The sequence below is a fragment of the Colius striatus genome, chromosome 24 (assembly GCF_028858725.1).
Source record: "Colius striatus isolate bColStr4 chromosome 24, bColStr4.1.hap1, whole genome shotgun sequence".
Classification (NCBI taxonomy): Eukaryota; Metazoa; Chordata; class Aves; order Coliiformes; family Coliidae; genus Colius; species Colius striatus.
In genome coordinates this window covers 5,392,751-5,412,660 of record NC_084782.1, presented here as the reverse complement: position 1 = coordinate 5,412,660, position 19,910 = coordinate 5,392,751, and the positions used below count along the sequence as shown (strand labels likewise).

The following is a 19,910-nucleotide window of genomic DNA, read 5'->3' as shown; positions in this document are numbered from 1 at the left end:
GGGCTGGGGACACAATTAAAGGGGCAACGCACCGAGTGCAGGCGCAGCCCAGCGGCTTCCTCCGCCTCGGCGCCCTGCAGCCGGGGCTGCTCGCCTCTTCCCACACCCACATGCTGCCCGGGAGGGGACGCCATGGCCTAGATGCTGCCTCCTCACACCTTTGTGTGTAGCAGAGGCCTTGATGACCCAAATCTTTCTTTAACGCGCCTGCAGCAGCCTCTCAAGGAGATGTAGTATATTTATTTTTCTGTTAAGATCTCTTACCTTCTAAAAAGAACACGTCTGAAATCCTGTACCTCAGCCTCCCACCTTCTCTCGAAGTTTACTCTGTTTCTCCTTCCTCATCGTGCCACCAGAGTCTTCTGTGTGCTCTTGCCACCTCGGTTATTTCTCACGAATGTTTGGTTTCCCACGGGAGCTGTTCTGCCTTAACCATGGCCTTTGTGTCCTTTTTAGCCTGCCATAAGCTGAGGACATTCCATCTTGAAACAATTTACTTGCCTTTTCCCAGTGCAGCAAAATGGAGACGATATCTAAAGCCCTTTTCCTCTGATAGTTGCCCACGTTCTCCCCGTCTATCTCTCCCATTTATTCATGTTTAATTTATATCCATTTATATTGTAGCAATATTTTTAGCAGCTTGACTGCCCCATTGTAATAAACACCCACAGTTTGTAGCTCCTGCCTCCTCCTGAGCTGCTCTGAACATCCCTCACGAGACCCATTCTGCTTGCGGAAGGCTCCACTCTGAACCCAACCTGCTTCACTTAATCACTGTTGAACACGAAAGTGATTGGAATTTACACAGTCTTTCACATGGATCTGCTCAGTCCACTGGGCAATGGTGTTAATTATCAGCTGAAAACATCTCAATCCAACGTACCTACAACTGACTCGCCTCTCCCAGCCGTGTCATGTTGCCAGTCCACAGATGCCCTCTGAGAAGTGGGCAATTTCAGGGCATTTATCTTGCTTTTTCCATCTCAAAGCCAGCCCAGAGGACCATTAGCATCCTGGTCCCAACAGTTCCCCCTCTGGGGTGAGGCAACACATCACCAGTGCTAGTTTCCCACAGCCACACCGTTCATGAGCAGTGCTGTCCTGCGTGGCAAACGCCGCAGCAGCCCCGTGCTCGGGCAGAGGAGGGATGAGGAAAGCCTGGTACAGCTTTCTACAAGTGTCTGTGGAGTGAGACGTGTCCAAACTAGGGGGGAAATATGAAGCAGAGGAGTGAGAGGATCTGTAGGGACTGATCAGTGCTTGCTGCAGGCTGAGAGGAAGGTGACGGCACACAGAGCGAGCGGGTGGCAGGGGCAGAGCAAATGGGAGGCCGTGGCTCTCTGCACAGCACGTGGTTGGGCTCTGCATCAGCTCTCTGTGGGTTGTCAGGGGTGTGAAACATTTGGGAGGGTCACAGGGCTGTACTGGACACATCATGAGACACTGGAGAGCTACATGCAGAACTGTCCCGTGCCTTCAGAAGTCCCCAAGTCACAAATTGCAGGAGACTGGAAAAGTATTCAGATAAAACTCTTGTTTGTTGTGTTCTTCCACAGGGTAACTGGCCTTGACTCCAAAGTCTGGAGATGGGGAGATTCATGGAACTTGCTTTATTGCCAACTAACACAAAATTTCAGCTGCTGATTCTGATGAAACCCTCGCTTAGATCCTTCAGGATAACCCAGGACGTTTCCTTGCAGTACCATATTTTCATACCACTTGCATTCACTGGTTTTGCCTTTCAAATCAACTAAGTAGCACCACTTCTTCATGTAACATTCTACATCATTTCTCAGATCCATGCCCAAATTGTTTCACCTGCCAAAAGCTTCCTTATGAGCAGAACTGTTTGTTTGTAGGTGTTTGCTCTGTTTGCCTTAGCTGACTTTTCAGGCCATTGGTACGTTCACTTGCCTATCAGAGGGTGCTGTGCTGGTAGTTTGTATCAATAGTAACAGGACCTCAAGGGTTCTCCATCTGCTGGGAACAGCAGGGGAAAAAATGCACTGGTATCTAGAGTAGCTTCGTTAGAATTTTCCAGATGCTGCAAGTGCTTTACTCAGAGCAGAAACCTGGCCCAGGAGCCTGTGCAACGCATCCAGGAGCAGCCATGGAGCAGCCTCTGGTTTTCTGACACATAGGGACAGTAATGCATCACAAACAATCCGCCCATTCCAGAAATGCACTCAGTGATTTCATTTACTTTTTTTTCTCTTGTACTTCTGAATTTCAGAGTTTCTGTTTCTAGCCAAAAAACTTCCAGTTGAAGTTGAGATCCTGTTTGGGGAGTTCATCCAATGGGAACAAAGTGGGCAGCTCTGAGGAGGAGGTGCTTCTCCCAGCAACGGGAGGAGCGTGGCAAAGCCGGAGCGAGACTCTGCTTTTCAGAGAGCAATGTGCAGCTTACCTTTAAAAAACTGACATTGTTAGTGCTGATACAAAATATATTCACATAAAACTTGTATGGGCTTCTTTGGGGTTTGGTAACCAAATGTAACGAGGTGTTAGTTAAACATCCCAGCCCTCAGTCACGGTGTGTTTTCTGACACACTGACATCTCTTGCAAAGAAATCCAAAGAGCCTGCACTAGAACTGAAGTGCCACAGCTCAGAGGCTGACGTGCATTGACCCACAAGATTAATTTGTTGCAGTGGCAATGGATTTCTCCCAAGGAAAGTAACATGCATTTACCAAGGGGTTTCTTTTAAATCTTGAAAATAGAAGTAAAATTGGATATAACCTTGGGCTAAAGCAACACAGTTTCTTTCCTTTTTCTACCACTGGAGAAATTGCTGTGTTTTAATTCCACTGGAGCAGAAACATACTATACTTGGGAATTTCATTCATTGCCTTTTTTTTTTTTGCTTTTGTGCTGCATCTAAAAATGCATTTCATGAGCAAACGTGAACAGCAGGAATTTTAATCCATGCCCTTGCAAAAACTGTTGCTTTTAAAGCAGTGTTACACCTCTGAAAGGCAAAGTCATCTGCTGAGAACATTTTGTTTGTTTAAAAGCTTTTGAGAAACCACACATGACATTAACATATATGTACATTTGGAAATGGAGGGAAAAGCAGGACACTGGAAATGAATTAAGAATGGGATTACCATTTTCATCTAATACACTGCCAGCTGATATTTGGCTTGAGTTCATTTGCCTCAGCATCATCTTTACTGTCTGGTGACAAAGCCCTGAGTCCCACCCATGTGTAGCACAGTTGTCTTTGCAAAGATCCCCACCTGCATCCTTGTTGCCTTCTAAGACAAATGCAAACACTTGTTCAGCTCCCAGGCCCCCAGGAGATCACTTCATTTTTCAAAATGAGAAGGAAACAAAGTGTTAATATACAGCAGGTTTGCTAAAAAAAAACCCAATTGGATGGGGTTTAAGTTTATATTGTCCTTTTCATCCTTTCCTACCAGGTGCCACGAAGTTTTCGGCTCTTGGCCTGAAAAACCCAGGCTCGAAGCCTGAAACCCAGGCACGAAGCCTGAAACCCAGGCTCGAAGCCTGAAAAACCCAGGCACGAAGCCTGAAACCCAGGCACGAAGCCTGAAAAACCCAGGCTCGAAGCCTGAAACCCAGGCACAAAGCCTGAAAAACCCAGGCACGAAGCCTGAAAAACCCAGGCACGAAGCCTGAAACCCAGGCACGAAGGCCTGAAACCCAGGCACGAAGCCTGAAAAACCCAGGCACGAAGCCTACTTCATGCGGCGATCAACCCAGGGTCCGATTCTCAGCTGGGTGGGAAGAAATCAGTCCTACTCAATGTGAGTGATAGCAGAAATCTTCTCTTTATTGAGAGCAGGCTCTAACTTATATCCAGCAGCTTCAAAGCTGGCTCAGCAACAGCAGCTAATAGATTACATTCTCATGTTCATCCTACTTGCGGTTTCTGCCATAAGCAAGCTCCCTCACATTTTCCCATCTTGTTTTCCCCCGTAGTTGTTTTCCGCCTTGAGCTGTTAGCTGTTAGCTGAAATCAGCCCGACCTTGAAGGAGCAGAAAGCGGCCTGCTGTCTGCACTGACTACGTGACAGCAACTGTTTTAACCATGGCTCTGACTCTGGTCTTGATTGTGCATTAAATTCATATAACTAGAACTCAGATTGCCTTGCCCCATCGGGCCTAACATTATACCCTGGGATCCGTGTCCATTCTCCCTTAACCACTCCTCGACAACCAGGAATCTGAGTCTTGCTGGCAGACTGTCACCAGAAATGGATATATTACATTTTAATGCTCAGAAATGGAAATGTGAACCTCAATGTAGACACTGTCAGGTTTATTCAGTCAACTTCTGAACGGTAAGAAGATCAAAGCAACCCTCTCAGAGAGTTTTATTTCATAGACAATCAAAAAATGCTCCAAGATCCACAAATATAGTTAAGTCACTTCTACAAATAAGGTTTGGTTCATAAGAATTGGTCATTTAATCTAGACTAAAGGACTCGGGTTATGAAACTGCCTTACAAAACATCAGTGAGTTAAATGACTACATTTGGAAGATGTACAAGGTCTTGTACCAAGAAGTTAAACGTGCTTTGTAGCACCAGTGCAGCCTGTATTCCTGCTGTGAAATACAGTGCAATTGTGTGCAAAAGTACCTCAAAGTGTGTACTCTGAAACAAAGTCCATTACAGGGAGCTGAGACGTCAAGATACGCAGCCTGTACAGCCTTTAGAAAGCTTTGAGGAAGAGATTGCATTAGAAATAACCTTCCTAAAAACGTTGGGTTTGCTTCTTCATTAAGCACCGTGGCAATGCTCTGAACACAGCTACGTCGTTCTTCTCCAGGCTCGTAGTGGCTGGATGTACAATGGAAGATTCTCACGAAAAACAGCGAAAAACTAAGTGGGAAAGCACAGCAAACAGATTCACATGAACACCTGATCACAAGAAAGTGGATGAACTACATCCTCTTCTAAATACAAAGGCTGAAGGACTCCATTGAAAACGAAGCAGCACAAACTGACAGAGCAACAGGAAACATCGATTTTGGCGTCACGGTCAAGCTGGAATGTGAACGGTGCACCCCCCACCCGCAGCCCTCACCCCACGGTACACACACCTTAACACAGCTCCATTCTCTATGCACAAGACACACAAGAACAATCTCTAAGACCAAAGAGAACAGGTTGAAGTAAAAATCACTGCAGTTCTCTGCAGTCATTCCTCTCACTACATACAGACCTTCACAGGAGGTTTAATTCTCCCTCCACTGAACATCTTTAACAACACTCTTCAGGAACAGTTGCAGAGTTAGCCAGCCCACACCTCGGCACAGCCCTGGGAGAATCCAAACCTTCTGACACTTGAACTGTGGCCCACTAGCCAGAACCATGCTCAGCTGATACTCCAGACCTAGCAGCCTCTATCAATATTTACAACAAGGTGGCATCTTCACGCTGGAATGACCAGAAATTAGGATGCCTGGTCATTAAATATCATTTTAGATCCTTATTTACATTCTTACCCCACTTTCACTAGCAAGTTAGTCTCCTAACAAACACAGCAACTCTTCTGCAGGTGTTCTCACAAACAGAAGTCTTTCCTTTATCAGATACACAGGTACAAAACAAATACCCTCTGACGTTGGATGGGCTCAACAAAAACAGAGTGGTAGCCGAGAAGAGCAGCTCCTGGCAGGCTGGAGATGGCATTTCAGATGTGCTGGTGTGATTTACAAGCCCACGTTTTGCTCAGATTATCAAAAGTACTCAGGACCCAAAACCCCAGCAGGATTTTCAAAGGAGCTCAGCTCCGAATCTGGCAGCTACAGGAGCTGTCTCTTGGGTGGTCTTCATTTAGGTGACTGAAACAGGGGATATAAAGCCCTGAGGTTTTTAATGATGTGTGTCACTATGACACTGTTCAGCTGTCAGAAACTCAAAGTTACAGATGACTTGGAACTACTGAAAGCTTATGCACCCTCAGGTACAGAAAATGAACATGGCACGTTATGCCAGTGTCTCCTTGTGAAGGTGGGGCCCACCACGAGCTTGGATCACACAGACATTGCACAAGTCTCTTTTGCTGGTTTTGGGAATCACTAGTAAAGGGACTTGTTTAAAAAGAAGCTTGTTGCTTGTTTCTTCTTCCCTCATCCTACTTGACCTGGCAGTTAATTTTTAACTGCATTTGTGACATCAGACTGACCCCTCACAAGCAAATTGTGACATCACTGCAGGACAACTTTTCACTGTAGGATCAAGCAGATAGAGAAGCTGAATTGCTCCCTTTCAGTGTGTAAAATAAAAGCATAAGATATGCAAAAAAAACCCCAACCTGGTTAAATCAGAGGGGTCTTTGTTTTTTTAGGTTCCATCTGATGTTTGCCAAGTGTGAAGTCTTGACATGAAACACCTCACAAAGCATTGTCTTGTTAAGTGGGAGGAACTGCTCCTTCTCTGTCAGATGTGTCTGTCTACAGGCTTCTGATCTGGCACTTACTCCAGCTAGAAAGACTTAAACAATTTGTCATTTCACAAAACACTTATGAACAACACAGTAAAGAAGCATTAACAGTCTTATTTCACAGTATATTTCAGTTTTGTCTCTTTGTCAGGGAACAGTCGGTTACCCATAAGCAAACAGGCTTTCTGTTGGTGGTGTGTTTTCTTCTAAAGCTTCCCAGCTTCGTTTCTGGAGTTGATAATAAGCTGATAGCTTGAACCAACTTGGTACTGGAAAGGTAAGAAGAAAAATCTCACCTCCCTGGAAAGCCAACCTTCCTGTATCCCAGCAAAGAGACATGAGGTCCACGCTGGAGTTTAAAAATCCCAGCCTACCAGAACAACAGTACCTGGATAAAGTCACACAACATAAATCATGAGAAAGGTCACCAAAGACTAGAAGACAGTAAAAGAGAAAGAAAAGAATTTGCATCCAAAGAAGCTAGTACAAATTTCTGAGGTTTCCTACCCAATTGCTTCGAAAAGGGTATTCAGGGCTGGTTCATGTGCATAGCTCAGATATTCACATCAAACTGTTCCTTGCCTATGTCAGCCATGAATCTGGCCTTTTAATCTACCAGAATTCCCAAGGAACCTGATTCACAACTTTTAACTTGTACTGTAAAAAAGCTGAAGAAAATTGGGCAGTTTGTTTAGTTTAAATTGAGAGACCAGGACACCAGATACTGTAACATGTGCTTAATGCTCCTTAAGCCAAGACTGCTAATGTCTAAATGACATTAAAGACACATCTGAAGATCTGTAGTCCAAGCTCTTGAGAAAGGAAGAAGCAGTAAAAACAATTCAGAAAGAGCAGTTTGTTTTCCAGTTACCTGCAATTAAGGACACGTGAAATGTTTTTATTCTTCCTGTCTATGCTTCCCACAGCAGCACATTTTTGTTACCCTGGTTTGTCTGCCCTGGTTTCCAGGTCAAATCCTGTCTAAGCAAACACTTAAGGTTTACAGTTCGATCGTACTGCCCTAATACAGAAGGATCACAACACAGGTTACAAAAAGTCTCAAGGTAACGGATGGAAACTACATTTCTTTCAATGTAATCTCGGGAGCGAAGCTGCTGCTGCTCCCAGGTCAGGGACAGAAGGACTGTGACAGCATTACTTGAAGAAACCTGTTATCAAAACAACACAGAGGTGCTCCACCTGCAAAATCAAAACTAGGAGGCAGAGACACCACTGGAAATTGCTCAAGTAGAACCTCTGTGAACCCCGGCCAGAGGAGTCTCCAGAGATTTCTGGTGCACAGCACTGAAAACTGAAAAGTGTTACAAATCCCAGTTCTCCTGCTAAAAAAGCGGAATAATAAAACCCAACACAGCCTCCCTAACTGGGCAAACAGGCAGCTTTCTGTTGCAGACTGACCACGGTCAGGGGGATGCTTGAAAGGCTCCCACTCTCCTCTCACCGCTACATCAGCGGTTCTCGGTCCGATAAGCTCCTGTGGATTTCCTGCTTGTCATCAGCATCATCATCATCACCTGCATCGTTTTCCTCTCCGGATTCTACGTATATGGGCCAGTCGTTATCGGCCTCTCCCTTCTCTTGGCCTTCTGAGGAGGGCTCCATCAGGCTGAGGTTAATGGGCATCGAGTCCTCATGGGTAGTGGTGACGCAGGTGCAGCTGTCGCACAAGCCGAAGCGCCGCAGCCCTTGGGACAGGCTGCTCGTGAAGGTTCTCCTGCAGCCTTTGCAGATGATGGGCTTGTTGGATCGATGCACCTGAGGTTAAAACCAAAACAACCACGGTCAAAAAAGGCAGCCTGCCTTCTTGCTCTCGCTCTCTCTGGGGCTTGCATCTGTTCCTAGAACAGAACAACTACACTTAAGCAAACAGGCAGATGATCTCACACTTCCAGCGACAGATTTGGGGCTACAGAAGTTCTAATGAGCCAAAACTTACGACTAGAGAAGTTTCTCAGTCTCACACTGGCCACAATCCTTTTGGGGAAACACCGCCAGGAAAGGCCAAGAGCGTGTACAAATGTCCTGGTGGGTGATAACCCGCCCACACTTACGCTCAGAGCGTGGCTGCGGAGGTGCTCCTGCCGGGTGAAGCGCTTGCCGCACGTCTCGCAGGGGTAGGGCCTCTCGCCGGTGTGGGAGCGAATGTGCCGCTTGAGGATCCCCTTTTGCTTCGCCGTGTAGGGACAGAACGGGCATTTGTGGAGCTTGATTGGCACAACCAACACATCACCTTGGGGGGAAAACAACACAGGGCGTTAGCTTAGGCACTTCACCCCCGCTAGCTCTGTTGGCTTCTTCTCCTTGCTGCAAACCCGAGCCCAGGGAGGCGCGCTGTCCCCTCTCGGTGCACCGGGCTTACCTGGGATCTGGGTCAGCTGTGCCATGGCAGGGGACACTCAGGCAGCTGCAGATGATTGAGTTCCTTGGGAGGCAGCCTGTCTGTACCAACAGAGCTGGCTCACCACAGGAAAAGTCATTTCCTTTTAAGAGGACACTTAATTAAGTGCCAGAGCTTTGCTTTCAGTGCAGGGGGGTCTCTGCACTCTCTCAGACACAGAAAAGCCTCCAACTTCAGATACCATTAGCACTAAACAGCATGAGAAACCAAAATCTTTCACACCAATTGCAGGTAGAATGTTTCACAACGTGCTCTTTACAAATTGCACAAACTTAGACGTAGGGAACCCATCTAAAACCAGGAATGCTTGTTTCCACTGCCACTTACTGCTGACAAGACGAAGGGCTCCAATCCTACTGCTGACGGTACTTTGCTTTCCCTGAAAACCAAACTATATGCACACAAGTGACATGTAATTGATGAAGTCAGAGGCACAAAGAATCAATTTGAAGATCCCATTCTACATAAACATGGGTATTGCCAGGTTGCTCGGTGCCATCTCTGACAGAAACTTCCTTCCCAGGGTTTCCCTACTTCAGGGACTGATTCAGGAAAGTGTTTGGCTATCGAGCCTTGAGCTTTTCAGGAGTTACACCAGAGTAGGTGGGACTCTAGAACATTGCTTATACCAAGGCTTGTCTAACACAGCCTCAAAAACAAGGACTGTCTGGTATTAACATGTGGCTATCAGGTGAAATTCATCTCACTCATTTTGGGGCCTTCAGAGGGTATTGTTATTTATAAAAGTTCTTCTGCCTTGCTTCCAGGCTCTCTAGAGGTGTCTGTTTACTCTCCATCAACTGTGAAGGGGACCAGGAGGACTGGAACAGATGTAGACACTTGAGAGTAAGTGGCATTTACCTCATCTGTCAGCCTGAATGCACAAGAACCATTGTTTTATCAAGACTTTGTATTTATCATTCCCAGGGTCTCGTGAAAGCGCTAAGTCAGCAGGACCACAGCAAGCTGAGGAGAGCTACTGCCTTTCCACTAAACACTCAGGATGTTCAGTTTCAGCAGACACATAACGAAATGCAAGGTTGATCTTTTTTCCCTCCCTCCTATTTAAAGCACATCTACCATCAAGGTTGCTAACACGGTGTCATATCTCCTGATGTTCTCTATCAAATTCTAGAAGCATTTCCCTTTTAATGATTCATCAACAGTCTGGATGATGTTAAGGGAGGAAGAAGGTAAGCCATGTTTGTGTGTTAGATGGCCTTGCCTTGCTCCACACCAAAAGCCAGAGGCATGCCCTGCTGACAGCACTGTCTTCTGAGAACTTCAGTCTCTTGTGACTGGATCTGTCATTTCCTCACTTTCCTTATTTTAAAGCACTGAGAGAATACATTTGGTTTATTGGTTTTAAGGCCACGCATGCTTGAGCTGGAAATGACATGAAGATAAGCTTGCTGTCTAGAGTGGAATGTTCAGGGAAACATTCTTCTCCAGGGCCCCAGCATTGCTGCTGAGACATTCCTGTGGCTGTGAGACATCCCAAGGGGCCTGGGCTCGGGAAGGCGGCTGAGCCTCGGGGGAGCAGGAGCTGGAAAGTGACTCTGGCTCTAGAGGTAAAAGTTAAGTCTTGTCTTTATGCAACATCAAAGTTTAAAGCTTTCAGTGCTCTTACAGAACTCCTAGGTGTGACTCAGCAGCGAATCAAAACCATTCCTGCCCTTCTGAAATGCAAACTGTCAGCAAATGCAGACTGGCACCAGCAACCCACGTGCTGGCAGGAGCTCCAGTGGAACAAGCTCCTTCTGCTTTGTCAGGTTCTACAGCAGATCCCTCTTGTGGCAGCTCAACTGATTTTTGGCTGCTCCTTCTAACACCAACGTTACCAGGGGAAGGTTCCTTTTCCCAGCTCCTCTGCCATTCAACAAGGTGCCAGAGGAGATCGTTTATTAAAGCAGCGTCACCAAGCTCCAGCATCTGTGTTCAAGAGACTGTAAAAGCTGTTAGAAACACTTACCTCCCAACTGCTGCACTGAATAAAGGAGTACAGCTTTCTTTTCAAGTCCAGAACAATAGTTTATTTTGCTATGGCATCATATTCAGCAGAAAATCCCTGAACAAGAACTAGGGCAACAAGGGAAGTTGCACAACTGAGCCGTTCCACAGCCTGCACCCCCCAGGAGTCCTCTCACCTGTGTCCTCACCATACCAGTCGCTGTGAATGTCCATCATGGAACTCGTGGCTACCCCTGCGTCCTCTGGCCTACCCTCAAAGCCCCGGACAAAGTGATGAACCACATCATCCTTTCTCTGAGCCGAGCTGTTGCGCAGCAGGGCCTCCAGGAACTGCTTCATGTGGTAGTTGTTGCAGGCCAGGTCCACGGGCTGCCCGCCGTGCAGCCCCTCTTCCATCTGCTCCAGGGACAACGCAGTCGGATACTGGGGCAGCCGTTCCCCCACTTCTACCTCCACCTCATCCGAGTCAAACTCCACTTTGGGTTCCACCCCCTTGGGCAGAGAAGAATTTACATCGTCAGGAGAGTCGCTGCTCACGGGATCTCTGACCACGAGCTCCAGGGGATGGCAGCTGCTGCACTCACCGCAGGGAGGATCTCTCTGGCAATCCGAAATCCCCTCCTTTTCCTGCAGGGAAGAGACAGAGGCAGAACACTGGCTCTTGGAGCCGTAGGAGGTGCCCTCTCTCGCAGAGCTGCCGCTCCCGCTATCAGCCTGATAGAAAGTGGCTTCTCTCTCTATTTTCCTGCAAATATCTAACGATGACCTTATGTAGGTCTTGCAGAAGTTGACCACATCGGTCATCTGCAAATAGCTAGCTGCAGACATCACCTCGATCACATTCTCCCCGCAGAGATCCAGCTTCCCCGAGTAAAGGAAGTCCAGGATGACGGAGAAGGCCTCGGAGGTGACAATGTCCAGCGAGGCGGTGCTGTGGCGGCCGCTGTCCTGGATGTAGTGAATCAGCAGCGCTCGGAAATAGCCGCTGTTGGCGAACAAGATGTTTTTGTGAGCTTTGAAGATCCTCCCTTCCACGATAATGCTGCAGTCGCAGAAAAAGTCCCTCTTGCGCTGCTCGTTGAGCTCTCCCAGGAGCTTGGTGTAGTACGACTGCATCTCCATGGCTGCTGGAGTCAAGCAGAAAGCAGCGTCAGCGGGAGGGCTCCCGGGAACACCGCGGAACACACGGGGGGACCCGAGCGCCGCCCCCCGGCCCTTCCCCTCCCCTCCCGTCCCTTCCCCGCTACGGGCGAGGGCCCCGCAACGCACCTCGGCGCTCCCGCCCGGACCCCTCCCGCAGGAGGAGGAGGAGGAGGAGGAGGAGGAAGGGACGTCACCGGGAGTCGGAGCTTGCGGGGTGAGGGGTCGGTAAATATTGGTGACGTCGGGCCGCCAAGATGGCCGAGGGGTGAGTGGGGTGTCGCTGGGGGGCGGCGGGGCTGCGCGGGGCCGGGGCTGCCCGCGTCTGACACGCGTGTCCCGCGGCAGGGAGGACGCGGGCTGGTGGCGGAGCTGGCTGCAGCAGAGCTACCAGGCCGTCAAGGAGAAGGTAAGAGGCGGCGGGCGGCCCCACGGGAGCGGCTGCCCGGGCTGCGGGTCGGGCTGCGGCGGCAGCGGCTCCGGCGCCTTCCCCAGCCGGAGCGGCCCGGCCAGGGCTGTGGCGCAGCCGGGGCCCCGAGCGGCGGCGAGCGCGTCGCGGAGAGGCGCTTGGAGTGGATTTGCTGTAACGCCGGGAGCCGGGGTCTCAGAGACGGGGAATGGCGGGGTGGGCAGGGCCCTGCAGAGCTGCTGCATCCCCAGCTCCTGCTCCAGCAGCTTCCCCTGGCTCAGGACGGTTTGGAAACCTCCCGAGAAGGAGCCTCCACGCCCTCCCTGGGCAGCCTGGGCCAGGGCTCCCTCCCCTCAGCACCAAAGGACTTGCTCCTCATGTTCTAGTAGAACTTTTTGTGTTCCAGCCTTTACCTGGACAGAGCAAAGTGTCCCCCCATCCTCTCGACACCCACCCTTTAGGTACTTATAAATGTTGACGAGGATCCCCCTTAGTCTTCTCTTTTCTAGGCTGAACAGCCCAGGGACATCTCACAGCTCAGAGGATGTCACAGCTCAGGGGATCTCACAGCCCAGGGACATCTCACAGCTCAGGGGATCTCACAGCCCAGGGACATCTCACAGCTCAGAGGGATGTCACAGCTCAGGGGATCTCACAGCTCAGGGGATCTCACAGCCCAGGGGAGCAGCACTGGGCTCTGGGGATGTGAAAAACACCACTTGGGCAGGGAGGGCTCGTGCTTGCAGCATCGCTCTGTGGTGTGTAATTTCCTGCCTGTGACAGCGTTGCTCATGTTAATTATACACAAAACTCGGAACAAGGCCTTTCTGCACCTCTCTTCTTCTGTTCTTGGCTTAAAAACCCCCCCACAGTGATGTGGTTTTGGGCATTGCAGTTTCCCATTGCTATTCTGGTTGTTAGTCCTGTCCATGGCACGAGTTGGGGTGAGGGCTACACTGCCAGGTGTTCCCAGAGTGACCGTGGCTTTGTTGGAGAACAAAAAGACTATGCAATGTATCTGTCATCTTCTTAACAGTCTACAGAAGCTTTGGAGTTCATGAAACGGGACCTGGCTGAGTTCACCCAAGTAGTGCAGCATGACACAGCCTGCACTATCGCTGCTACGGCCAGCGTGGTCAAGGACAAGCTGGCAGTGAGTACAGGAGAGAGAGAGGTGGGATTGCTGTTGCAGAGAGCAAAGTGGGAGGTGAATGGAGAGAGTGGAGAGAGGTTCCCCGTGCTTTCCCTCTCCCTGTGTGCTGTGTAGGTGGGATAGTGGCAGTGTCACTATAGCGTGACATCGTGTCTTTGCACAAGAGAGACTCCACAACTGCTGTGATGGTCCAGCCCCTCAACCAGCCATTCCCCAACACCTGGCTGTATCTGTCCCTGCAAAGCCCAGGCTTGGTTCCCCATAAACCTGGAGAGCCTCCACAAACTCTACAAACCCAGGCCTGCTTGCCCTGTGGCACTTTGTGCCTGCCACCACACCCTTCTAGCCCAGGCCTGGCCACACAATGGCCTCATGAGCACTTTTGGAGGGAGAGAAGTCCTGTTTCCTCAAAGGAACCCATCCAGAACAGGTAGAGCCTTGCCCAGCTGCTGCAGGCACTAGTACTTACACTGTGCTGCTTCTTCTCTTCAAGAGGACAGATGGTTCCTCAGGTGCAACTGAGAAGGTGAGGAAAGGGATCTCTGACTTCCTGGGTGTGATCTCTGACACGTTTGCTCCCTCGCCGGATAAGACCATTGACTGCGATGTCATCACACTGATGGCAACACCCACAGGTACCACAGAGCCCTACGACAGTGCCAAGGTGAGTGTCCCGTTCCTGGAGCTCGTCTCGGGGCTCTGCTGCTGCTGCTGCCTCTCCACTGACAGCTCTGCCCTCGTGTCTTCTCCTCCAGGCTCGTCTCTACAGCCTCCAGTCAGACCCAGCCACCTACTGCAACGAACCTGATGGTACAGTGGGGCTTGGCGTTGCTGCCCGGCCAGCTGGCCCTTGCCTGGGCTCTGTGGGTCGCCCTGAGTTGCCCACAAAGCCTTTCCCCAGCAGGCTGGCTGGATTGATTGTAGATGGGGCCACAGCTGATGGAGAGCAGATCTGTCTGCATCAGGGGTTAGCTTAGACTGAGGGTGTTCTGGGCCAGTTTAACCTGCTGCCCCAGGGTGCCACGTGGCCTTGTGCTGGCAGAGGACCCGTGGTGTGGGGTGGGCTCAGAGACCCACGTCTCCCTCCTTCCCTGCCCCTTGCTCAGGTCTGGCCCATAGTAAAAACTCTCCAAAGCCACTCCTGCTATGTGTGCCAAGGACTGTCATCTCTGTGCTCATGCCCTGCAGGCCCTGCCGAGCTCCTGGAGGCCTGGCTGTCCGAGTTTAACCTGGAGGAGAAGAAAGGGGAGATCGCGGAGCTGCTGGCAACCAGCCCTTCCATCCGGGCTCTCCACACCAAAATGGTGAGGCCCTGCCTGGCAGCTTCGGTGCAGGGCAGCCCTGAGCTGAGTTAGTGGTAGAAAGGACTGTTGGTTACAGGACAAACTGGAATGTTAGGCAGGATGTTGTGTCCTCCTACCCTGCTTGTTTGTCACGGGCCTGGAACAGAAGCTCCTCTGCAACTGCCTGGTGTGTGTCAGAGCGTGTGCTGGGACGTGCCTGAGGCTTGGGCTCGGGGCTGTGCACCTCAAAATGCAGGTTACAAGCGTGGCTGCCAGGCTGGGGTGGAGAGAGGAGTGAGGCAGCAACCACAGCCCTCCTCTGCAGTGACTCACTGTGTCTCCTTTGTGCAGGTCCCTGTGGCTGTTTCCCACATGGAGTTCTGGCAGCGCTACTTCTACAAAGTGCATCGCCTGGAGCAGGTGGGTCTGTGCCCCGGTGGGGCTCTCAGCCAGGAGCTCTCTAATGCTGACCAAAGAGGCAGAAGATACTTTTATTCTGGAGAAGCAGGGCTGTGGGGGGCCCTGTCTGTGTCCTTGCTGTTGCTGAAGTGCCTGAGGGAAGAAGGGGCTGGGGGTGTGAGCGGCTGCTGACCCCAAACTCCCTGCAGGATGAGGCCCGGAGGGAGGCTCTGAAGCAGCGAGCAGAGCAGAGCATTCACCAGGAGGAACCAGGCTGGGAAGAGGATGAAGGTGGGTTGGATGGTTGGGGATCTGTGGGGGGGCTCATGCAGACCTCAGCAGGTCTCGGTTAGAGAGGGTGGTGGCTGCTCCTCACTCCCACCGGTTGAGCTCCCAGCCCGCTGCAGCCAGCCCCGCTGCACCCTCAGCTGCTGCTGCGCCCCCTGAGACGTCTCTCGCTTCTCTTCTGCCTTCCTACAGAGGAGTTCTTGGGGATGTCACCCCTGCCTTGTGCCAACGTGAGATTTCCAGAAGCAGCAGAGAAGGAGTGTGCCCCTGCAGCCCTGGAGGGAAAACACCCCGCTGCTCACACGGCACCCTCCAAGGACAGCTGGGCCGCCCTCCCTCCGGGGCCGCTGCCGGCAGAGGGGAGCCCCTCTGAGAGCAGTGAGAGCGTGTCCCTTGTGACTCAGATTGCAAACCCTGCCTGTGTGCCTGCTGCACAGCCACAGACTGGAGCACAACCAGCTGGTACCGCTGACCTTTCCCAGAGGCTGCTGGAGGCCACCTCGGAAGAGCAGAGCTGCCTGCCAAAGCCCCCAGAACCCGGCCACCCGGCCCAGGGCTCAGCAGCATCCTCAGAGCAGCCGGCTGCTGCGGGGCTCAGAGAGCTGGAGAGCAAAGCCCAAGGCAGGACAGAGACTCTGAAAGAGGAGGGACCGACAGATCTGCGAGTGTTTGAGCTGAACTCGGACAGTGGGAAGTCCACTCCCTCCAACAACGGCAAGAAAGGTGCGTGTGCAGGGCCAGCACGGGGCCAGCTCTGCTGGGGGTGGCAGCTTTGGGGGAAGGGGCCTGAGCATGTGGTGAGAGAGGAGGAGAAAAGGTGTTTTGCCAGAATCACCCAGGCAGGTTAGAGCCAAAGTGTCTAATGGCTGAAACTAAAGTGGGAGCTGTTGGTGGGGTCAGGTGGGTCCTGGCAGATGGTGATGCTCTGCTCTCAGCGGGTGTTTGTGCCAGGGCTGCAGCTGGCTCTGGCCTCAGCCCTCTCCTGAGCCCTGTTCCTGTGCTTCATCAGAGGAACAGAGCGAGAGAGTCCTCCAGGACCTTGCTCAGGGACGTGTTGTGGCTCTGGCTGACGCTGCTTACAAACCTTTCACTGCTGGGGATTCTGCCTCCAGCAGAGCCCACTGCAGCACTCACAGAACGATGGTCATGTTGGTTATAGGGTTGTAAAGCCACTGAAAGCAAGCCAAGGTGCAGCAAGGTGGCCAAGAAGCATGAACTGAATGAAATTAGACAAGAAGTCACGAGTCTGGTGGCTTAACAGAGCAGGGCTTTGGTCCCTGGCCTGCTGGGTGCCTGGGCAAGGCTGTGGTCTGTTCAGACTGTGGTGTTTCCCTCCCCCTGCCTGCTGTCCCTGGGACTGTCCCTGCTGCCCCTCAGCCTCAGGAGGTTCTTCTTTCTGTCCAAGTCACCCCTGTCGTTCCCTGTCTGTTGTATTTTCTGTGTGACTGAGACATGACACATCCCAGTTCTCCCAGGCCAGAGGAGATGTTTAGCATTCACCTCTCCCAGTTCTGAGGCAGCTCTTGCTGTGAGGGAGGTGGGGTTCAGTCCATCCTGTCTCTGTTAGCTGCTGTTGGGGTCAGGGGAGGCCTCCCCTCCTCCATGAGTGCCAGGGCTCTGTGCTTGGGCAACTCTCTACTTTGGCCAGAGAGTTCACAGGGCTCTGCCAGCTCAGTCCTGTGTTTGTGGTTGCAGGCTCCAGCACTGACATCAGTGAGGACTGGGAGAAGGACTTTGATCTGGACATGACGGAGGAGGAGGTGCAGCTGGCGCTCTCCAAGGTGGAAGTGTCTGGGGAGGTGAGTCTGAAAAAGATCTTGGCCAAAAGAGAAACCATCAGCAGCTGCTCTGGAGCTGGGGAAGGGGCTGGAGCACAAGGGGCTGGGCAGGGGCTGAGGGAATGGGGGTGTTGAGCCTGGAGAAGAGGAGGCTGAGGGGAGCCAGCAGCACTCTCTGACACTCCCTGACAGGAGGCTGCAGGGAGCTGGGGGTCAGCCTCTGCTCCCCAGTGATGAATGACAGGACAAGGGGAAATGGGCTCAAGTTGCCCCAGGGAGTCTGTGGTGTGAGCTGGGTCAGGGAGCTGGGTGTGCTTGGAGGGATGAGTGTGCAATTCCCCAAGGGGAGCAGAGCAAGTGAATCCCTGTTGTGAGGGTTTGGGAGCATGAGGCTGTGCCAGGCCCTGTGCTGACTGGGGAGCCCTGGGCAGGAGGATCCGTTACAGGAACAAACCGAGGGACTTTCCTCTTGTTTGCAGCTGGAAGATGAAGAGTGGGAAGACTGGGAATAAAGGGAGTGGTTCCAGTGTGTGTCACAGGCTCATTTCCACCATCCAACGTGAATGAAACCGTGGACTGGCTGTTCCTGTGTGTGTGACTGTGCTGGGGGTTGCAGTGCCAGTGCCAGGCTGGAGGAGCCTCATTCCTGCTCAGATCCTGGGGGCAACTCAAGAGACCCTTTTGGACCTGGAGGAGGAGGAGGAGGACACTGGAGTTCACTCGTACACTTGGCTGCTGGGGACCTTGTCTTCTCAGAAGGTCCTAGAGCCTGGCCAAGCCAACCCTGGCTGCCCCAGAAGCGTGGGGCAGAGGCTGCTGTGCTGTGGTGAGGGGTCCCGGGGCGAGCTGGGCACTGGGGCCCCAGGCAGGGTTGCTGGGTGCCCCCAGCTGGCTCCTTGTTTGCTTGTGTGTGTGTGTGTGCCCCGCGGTGCAGCAGCTCAGAGGCTCCTGCGTGCGCTGTGCCTGCTCCGTGCTGCCCCCAGCCCACCCCGTGCAGGGGCTGGCTGGGGGCTGAGGTGCTGCAGTAGAAGCCCCTTCTGCTGTGTCACTCGTTGCTGCAGAGAAAGGCCTTTGGCTTGTGGCTTTGACACCAAGCTGGGCTGTGCTGGAAGGAGCCAGACTCCCTGCCAAACCCCGAGCTTCTGCCTGGCCTTTCATCTTGGAAGCTTTTTCTAACGGGAAGTCCCCTAACAGCCAAGGCCTGCTGCTTCCCCCTCCCAGCTGCACTGCCTTCCTCTCCTGGGTTGTGTGTGCTTCTAGTTAAATTCTCCAAACAAAGTACTTGTGGCTTGCTCTTCCCCTGCCCTCTGGGGCAGGCAGTGCTTTGGGTCAGCCTGGGAGCAGAACCTGTCCCTCCTGGTGCCCAGTTGGGCCCTTGTAGAGCCCCAGCCTGGCCTCACTGACCATTTCAACCTCTGCCTTGGCACTGAGGCTTGACCCTTCCCTCCTGCAGCCTGGGGAGGACACCCCTGTGTGCCACCCATGCCAGGCTCCAGGGCCACCAGCCTCGCTGTGCTCACCTGAGTTCCCTCACCTGAGCCCCCTGTGACTGCTTGCAATGCTTCCTTTGGACCCACAGCCTCTTTAGGGGCAGTTCCCTTGTCATGGCACGAGCTGCTCCTCGGTGGATGTTGCTGACAGTTGTCCTGAGGGGTCAGAGCCCTCGCTGCTGCCCCTGACCTTTCGGGTTGGGGGTTTTACACGTGATACCTTTGTCCTCCTGCCCCTTCCAGGGCTGCTTCACTGGAGCTGTGGGGTTCCTTCTGGTTTTGGGTAGCATTATCCTACATGCACTTGGAAGAACTGGAGTTTTTGGGTTGTATTGGGGCTTTGTCCTCTCCTTGGGGAGCTTCTCTAGATGCTGCTGCCCACAGGGGTGGGATGGTGGCAGTGTCTGTCCTGGGCTCAAATGGGGCTGCAATGGGAAGAGCTGTGGTGGGCAGCAGACACCAGTTGGTGTCAGAGCTGGGGCTCAGGCTGTGGGTGCCAGATGGGTCCTGCAGAGCTCTGAGGGGGCAGTTCCCCTCACCCTTGTCACTTGGGGTTTTTTTTCCTTCTTTCATCAAATTAACCAGTGGGTTGTCTGTGCAATACTCTGTTCTGAACTCTTCTGCATCTCCCTGAGCCCTTTCTAGCTGGGGTGAGAAACCAGGAACAATTCTAACAGCTGGTAGTTTTGTAACAATGACTTTCTCCAAACCTTTTACAGACTTGCACTTAACAGCAATTAAAGGAATTCTACAGAGTCCCTCCCTGCCTCGGGTGGTCTCATTTCCTAGGGGATGGGGGCTGCTGCCTTCCTGAGGGTCTGTGTGTCAGGGGCTTTGATTGTCCCTTTGCTCCCTCCTCAGGAGGGGTCTGTCTAAGCCGAGAGGACGGACTCCCACTGCTCATGTCTTCTCGGGGCCTTGGCTGGTGGCCTGATAAAAGTGCCCAAGGATGAAGCCTGTGAGGCTGGGCAGTGGGAAATGCTGATCCCCATGGTTATAGACATTTGATTATCTGTTACATTATTTTAGAAGCAATATCTTCCATGTGGGCAGAGCAGGGTGAGGCCTCCCCAGGGGTCAGTCATGGATCCCTGCTGACCTCAGGTCTCAGGGTCATGTCTGGTTCCAGGAGCATCTTCAGGAGGTTGTGGCACTCTGGGGA

General features: G+C 52.0%; 2 protein-coding genes across 6 annotated transcripts; one reads left to right on the top strand and one right to left on the bottom strand.

Annotated features, from left to right (window-relative positions):
- Positions 1 to 3,880: 3,880 nt before the first annotated feature.
- On the bottom strand, positions 3,881 to 12,406 carry ZBTB8B (zinc finger and BTB domain containing 8B). Of its 4 annotated transcripts, none has more exons than XM_062014319.1 (4): positions 12,078 to 12,406; positions 10,985 to 11,932; positions 8,491 to 8,669; positions 3,881 to 8,194 (listed from the first exon to the last, which is right to left on the bottom strand). In XM_062014319.1, the coding sequence occupies exons 2-4, from the start codon at positions 11,928 to 11,930 to the stop codon at positions 7,883 to 7,885; spliced, it is 1,437 nt and encodes a 478-aa protein (XP_061870303.1). In that variant the 5' UTR covers positions 11,931 to 11,932; positions 12,078 to 12,406; the 3' UTR covers positions 3,881 to 7,882. The 4 variants fall into 4 exon arrangements, 3 of the variants coding, with proteins under 3 accessions (XP_061870303.1, XP_061870302.1, XP_061870304.1); XM_062014318.1 differs by having other exon boundaries at positions 10,985 to 11,935; positions 12,078 to 12,121; XM_062014320.1 differs by lacking the exon at positions 12,078 to 12,406 and having other exon boundaries at positions 10,985 to 11,435; positions 11,640 to 12,040.
- Positions 11,766 to 19,506, top strand: BSDC1 (BSD domain containing 1). Of its 2 annotated transcripts, XM_062014321.1 has the most exons (11): positions 11,766 to 12,216; positions 12,297 to 12,357; positions 13,394 to 13,510; positions 14,004 to 14,174; positions 14,266 to 14,320; positions 14,699 to 14,814; positions 15,145 to 15,213; positions 15,402 to 15,483; positions 15,673 to 16,203; positions 17,176 to 17,279; positions 17,738 to 19,506. In XM_062014321.1, exons 1-11 carry the CDS (start codon positions 12,206 to 12,208, stop codon positions 17,768 to 17,770), a joined length of 1,350 nt encoding a protein of 449 aa, XP_061870305.1. In that variant the 5' UTR covers positions 11,766 to 12,205; the 3' UTR covers positions 17,771 to 19,506. The 2 variants fall into 2 exon arrangements, with proteins under 2 accessions (XP_061870305.1, XP_061870306.1); XM_062014322.1 differs by lacking the exon at positions 12,297 to 12,357 and having other exon boundaries at positions 11,826 to 12,216.
- The last annotated feature ends 404 nt before the right edge of the window (positions 19,507 to 19,910 follow it).

Excerpts from the sequence above, each read along its gene's own strand:
- ZBTB8B (XM_062014319.1), bottom strand. The coding sequence starts at position 11,930 with ATGGAGATGCAGTCGTACTACACCAAGCTCCTGGGAGAGCTCAACGAG. Across the intron at positions 8,670-10,984 it reads CTGGTATGGTGAGGACACAG|GTGATGTGTTGGTTGTGCCA; the intron begins GTGAGAGGACTC and ends TTTCCCCCCAAG. Across the intron at positions 8,195-8,490 it reads TCCGCAGCCACGCTCTGAGC|GTGCATCGATCCAACAAGCC; the intron begins GTAAGTGTGGGC and ends TTTTAACCTCAG.
- BSDC1 (XM_062014321.1), top strand. Across the intron at positions 14,175-14,265 it reads AGCCCTACGACAGTGCCAAG|GCTCGTCTCTACAGCCTCCA; the intron begins GTGAGTGTCCCG and ends CTTCTCCTCCAG. Across the intron at positions 17,280-17,737 it reads AGGTGGAAGTGTCTGGGGAG|CTGGAAGATGAAGAGTGGGA; the intron begins GTGAGTCTGAAA and ends TCTTGTTTGCAG.